The sequence below is a fragment of the Tasmannia lanceolata genome, unplaced genomic scaffold (genome assembly GCF_043159265.1).
Source record: "Tasmannia lanceolata isolate RefF3 unplaced genomic scaffold, GAP_Taslan_0.1 ptg000026l, whole genome shotgun sequence".
In the NCBI taxonomy this organism is placed as follows: Eukaryota; Viridiplantae; Streptophyta; class Magnoliopsida; order Canellales; family Winteraceae; genus Tasmannia; species Tasmannia lanceolata.
Window position 1 is genome coordinate 5,958,944 of NW_027518703.1, and position 4,836 is coordinate 5,963,779.

Below are 4,836 nucleotides of genomic sequence, written 5' to 3' on the forward strand. Positions count from 1 at the left end.
GGCCCTATTCCCATAAAAAGTGGTCTCACGTGTAGATGGTCTCACTTTGGCCCAAATGGGAGGCCCACTAAAAGGCAGCCCAAAGGCCACCACTTCAAGTCCACTATCATTAAACCCAAAGTGGATGGTGGGTCCCGTAACCACTTACACTACTATGCAATGTGATTAGCGTAGTTATTGCATAATAAAGGAGAATAAAAGGCATTTTCATCTCTTTTTGAAGGGAGAGAAGAAGAAAAGAGAAAACACAGAAAAGGATCCAAAGTCAAACACCTCAGGAGAAGAAAAAGCTCTCCCTTCAACAAGTCAATCAATTACTTGAAGACATCTTCCTAGAAGATCAAGCTAACACACAAGGCTCTTCATCTGAGGAAAGTTGCACATCTTCACAGTCGAAAAAGTGTGAAGCCCAGAGTGAAGCTCACACATTTTCCAACAACAAGGAACGAGAAATACGCTGCGAAAGCCCTCGTCTTCACCACATTGATCGTTAATAAGAGAATTCAAGAAAGTTGTACCACTTTTATTAATTACAAATTTGTTGTAATCTGTCTCCAAATTTTGTGATCTCGATTTCACCGTATTTGTATTGACATTGGGAGTTAGAGATTTGAATAGCAGCAAGTGCTTCTGGGTTGGAAATTGTTATTGAACCGATTCAAGCACTTCCAAGTATCATGGCCTCACTTCTTGCTTACGTGATAAATATCTCTCTATTTTCATTTTTCATTGTAGTGCGACTGGGTACGATTCCATTGTGGCCCATTTTGTTTTTGTTTTTTGTGATTGGCAGGGAGATGAATTTTCCTGCTCATTTTTTTTTTTTTGAACGACATTTTCCAGTCCATTTTTAGAAAAAACCTTTTTCCTTTTGAAAAGAAGTTAGTTTCTTCTTTTTTAAAGTTTTTATTTCCATTGCCTGATCATTGTTCGTAGAAGGTCATAGAGTGATTGATTGAATCACTTTGGTACCCTTTTCTACATAACTCATGACTTCGCAATAGTGGTTTGACATCATATGAGTGGTTTCAACATCATGGTGGTGAAACTCATATTTGGGTCCCAATCCATTTAATAAAGAAAATACCTTAGTTTGATCAAGAACATGTTTTCAAATTCCATTAAATTTGGTTACATATTGACTTAGCATATCCTTCTTAAAAAGTTATAGTTTTGAGAGGGTTTCAAACTCTCGTTCCTCAGAGGTTTGAACAAATGATGCCACCAAAGCTTTCTAGACCTCAAGGGCAGTGACTAGACCAACAACGCAACCAAAGACTTCTAATAGTCCCTGTGATCCATGCCTCTTGAAATCGATCCCTGCGAGTCTAGGACATGAAGTCTAGGTTCCGAATCTTTCCATCACCATTGGATGATTCTATTTCACGGTTTGGCTTTGGTATTTGTCCATTGATAAAGGCTTCAACTTCTTGGCTTTCAATCAAGGATAAAATCTGTTTCTCCCACTGAAGATAATTTCATTAACATCAGTAAAACAAAGCCATTGAAAAAAATCAGTGAAACTAAGTTAGCTACGTTGACATGAGTAGGATAAGTATATTTTGGTGCTTGTTGGGAAGAAGACCATGCCATTGCAGTATCTAGCTCTGGTACATTAAGAAAAACACATGCACGACAGTATTTTCATCTTAATCATCACGGCTTTTGGTATTGCATTTCGTCATATATCTAGAGAATACAGTAAGGCCACGTTTGGGTACCTCTTCTTTTTGTATTTGGATTTGGATTTGAGTTTTGGATACAAAATACATCAATCATCCTCATGCTGATGTTGTACGAGAGAGAGAGAGAGAGAGAGAGAGAGGTCTGACTGCTGCTGCTGCAGCAAGGTCAAGGAGCAGCGAGGGTGAAGTGAATTGCCACAAATATTGATTTGCAAATAATATCTTGCAGAACAGATTTGAAAATCGGATTTTTTTCACTGATCCAGTTCCAAATCTCAACCGCAAATGTTAGAAATCCAAATCTAAATCTTGTGGGTATCCATAGGTGGCCTAACTGAATTCTTGGAGAAATACATTATGAAAAGCACTTGCAACATGTAGAATAGAGAGTAGTTAGCTTAAGTTATAGGAGTTAGTGAAAAATTCGGAAGTTAAACATGTGCAGAACATGTAGAATAGAGAAGTTATACGAGTTGGAGACACATTAGGGAGTTGAGTAGTTATACAGAACACCTTTTGGATTGCTGAGTCGGAAAGAAGTTAGGGATGGTTAATCCTAGCGAGAATAATAAGAAATGGGGATGGATATCTGCACTGTCATGTTTTTAGAATGGGACAAACCATCCTGTTTTATACTTTTTAACCAGTTGTCAAAAAGCTATTAGAATTCCCATGAAGCTCGTAACTAGGGCTGCAACTCGGGTCGGGCGGGTCGGGTTTTGAAGAACCCAACCCAACCCGAGAAATATCTCGGGTCGGGTCGGGTCGGGTCGGGTCGGGTTTTTTCACATTGACGCAATTTTTTAAGGAAAACTCTTGTTTGGCAAGGCAACTTCCTTTCTAGAATGGGCAAGCAATCATTTTCACCAAAAGAAATTAAAAATTAAACATGAAATATTTCTTTTACGGGCTCACATTGAGGAAAAATCAACAATGAGTTATGGAAAGTTGGGCAAAGATAAGAGATTAATAATGAGTCTATTCTTCAATGACACAAAGAAGATGACCATAAAAAACAAAAAATGAACGAAATTGCAGGCTATGCAATGAAATTAAACATACTAGATGTCTTGACTCAGTCGCTGTCATAGTATCATGGCTGATTTTTAGAAACCCAATTCCGATTTTAAATGCTTTCGGATGTGGAGTGACACTCCTCGGCTGTACTATCTACGGATACGTGAGACACAATCTCTCTCAGAAACTGCCAGGAACCCCTCGAAAACGGATGGAGATGCTCCTGCTTGTAAATGTTAAATTAGATGATTAAGGTTTAAAGGCACAATAATATGGTTTTAATTGTTGTAAAGAGTGAGCTAATGTAATGGAACTGCTCTTCTAATATAGGGAAAGCATTTGAGCTGAGGATTGCTTTCTATTTCCTTCCATTTGATTAGTTGAAAGGTTCTTTGCCATGACATTTTGATTGGTAGATATTTATCAGAATTTTCACATAGCATGCCAACATCATAATTTAATACTGAATAAGAAACTATGTTAGGAATTGGATTTGAGAGATGACATAGTAACCAAGATATCAACTCTTGATTCAATTTTTCTGAGCAAAGATCTAAACTTTTTGTACAAAGGTTGCATGCTGAAATGTGGGTCTTTTGTCAAATGTTATACCGTCTACTAAGCAAGGAGCCAGAAGTTCTTCTGCCATCTAGTGCTGATGAGGTATCCACCAATGCCCCTGCTCTGTTTTCTAACACCCAATGTCAGACATTCTGCATTATTGATGCATTGCTCCACGAAATCCTCATTGCTGCTCTTGAAGAAACTGCAAAACAACAAGAAAATCTCAACAACATTTGATCTAAAATGCTTCAATAAGATCTCAGATAAGTAACCCAAAAACTACAATCTTTCCCTTCTATTTATGGGTGGATGGACAGAGAAGCCACAGATCAAGATCTAATTATAATGAAAAGTGAAACAAAGGCTTTTACCAATTGATTAGAGAAGGCTTCTTCTGACCCAAGACCAAAACAGAAGCTTCAACTTTCTTGACTTGGCTGATGACAGTGGTTAATGTGGGTCCTTGGATAACCAGAGCTTCAACTTCCACCTGATGGATTAAAAAACCCACACAGGAAGTAAACAAAGTTATCAAAATGGGAATAGAATAATAGTAAAGGGTCAATGAACTTATCAATTTTTTGATGTGATAAGAAGGAAAACCATTCAAGACAAGAGATCTAGGAGAAATTGATTAGAAATGTGGTTCTTACTAGTCCTTAAACCAGAACACAAAATGAGAATACAAAAACCCATCTGAAAATGTGGGCATTTTTTTTTGAACAAAAAGAGAATCTAGTAAGAAAGTAGAAGATGGCCCAAAACAAAGAAAAAAATCCAGTATCCCCTTGTGTTTTCCATTCTGTTTACATTACCTCTGGTTTGAAGGCCTTGCAAAGAGATCCAAGAGAGTTGGCAAGGTGAGGTGAAGAGTTAGAGGAGAGGGGGTTTCTTTGAGATTTGTGAGGTGGAATGATGTGAAGAAGAGTAAGGAGATCTCCCTTGTTAATCACATGTGAGAGTGCCCACATCATGGCATCCTTAGCACTTGTAGATCGATCTATCAAAGATAGAAATGAAATCAAAGACAGTAGATCAATGGTGAAGAAATCAAAATCATTGAGAGAAAAGAGATAAGAAACAAGGCTCGATCGTGTGAGGCTCCATCCTTGATTCTCTACTTCTCTTGAAACAATGAAACCCTAGTACCAAAGTGGGAAAAGATAAAACGAAGATGGAAAGAGGCCCTGGTTTGGAAAGAGTCCTGTTTTTGGCTTTTACATATTATAAAGCTTAAGTATCTCGGGTCGGGTCGGGTCGGGCCCCTTCAAACCCGGCTCGACTCGAGATTCATGCGGGCTTTGTGTTTCTAAACCCGGCTCGACCCAAGACCCAAGAAACATCAACCCGACCCAGGCTATTTTCGGGTCGGGTCGATGCGGGTCGGGTAAAACCCGGCTCAAGTTGCAGCCCTACTCGTAACAGTTAACAGCCATTTTTTTAGACTGGAATTTTGCACTTAGGCTCCAAGTCGGACCCAAAAAATTCAAGTCGGACCCAAAAAATTTATTCAAAATAACTAAAGGACAAGAGCCCAATAAGGCTCACAAGACAACGAGGACAGATACAA

The 4,836-nt window shown here is 38.6% G+C and overlaps 1 protein-coding gene across 2 annotated transcripts; it reads right to left on the bottom strand.

Annotated features, from left to right (window-relative positions):
• Nucleotides 1–1,070: 1,070 nt before the first annotated feature.
• Nucleotides 1,071–4,499, bottom strand: LOC143858585 (uncharacterized). 2 transcript variants are annotated; one of them, XM_077369258.1, is made up of 4 exons: nt 4,082–4,499; nt 3,638–3,756; nt 3,315–3,468; nt 1,071–1,466 (listed from the first exon to the last, which is right to left on the bottom strand). In XM_077369258.1, the coding sequence occupies exons 1-3, from the start codon at nt 4,238–4,240 to the stop codon at nt 3,321–3,323; spliced, it is 426 nt and encodes a 141-aa protein (XP_077225373.1). In that variant the 5' UTR covers nt 4,241–4,499; the 3' UTR covers nt 1,071–1,466; nt 3,315–3,320. The 2 variants fall into 2 exon arrangements, with proteins under 2 accessions (XP_077225373.1, XP_077225372.1); XM_077369257.1 differs by lacking the exon at nt 1,071–1,466 and adding an exon at nt 2,569–2,925 and having other exon boundaries at nt 4,082–4,498.
• Nucleotides 4,500–4,836: the final 337 nt, after the last annotated feature.

Coding starts and splice junctions, on each gene's coding strand:
- LOC143858585 (XM_077369258.1), bottom strand. CDS start 4,240: ATGATGTGGGCACTCTCACATGTGATTAACAAGGGAGATCTCCTTACT. Junction 3,757..4,081: donor GCAAGGCCTTCAAACCAGAG/GTAATGTAAACA, acceptor TTAATCCATCAG/GTGGAAGTTGAAGCTCTGGT. Junction 3,469..3,637: donor AAGCCTTCTCTAATCAATTG/GTAAAAGCCTTT, acceptor GTTGTTTTGCAG/TTTCTTCAAGAGCAGCAATG.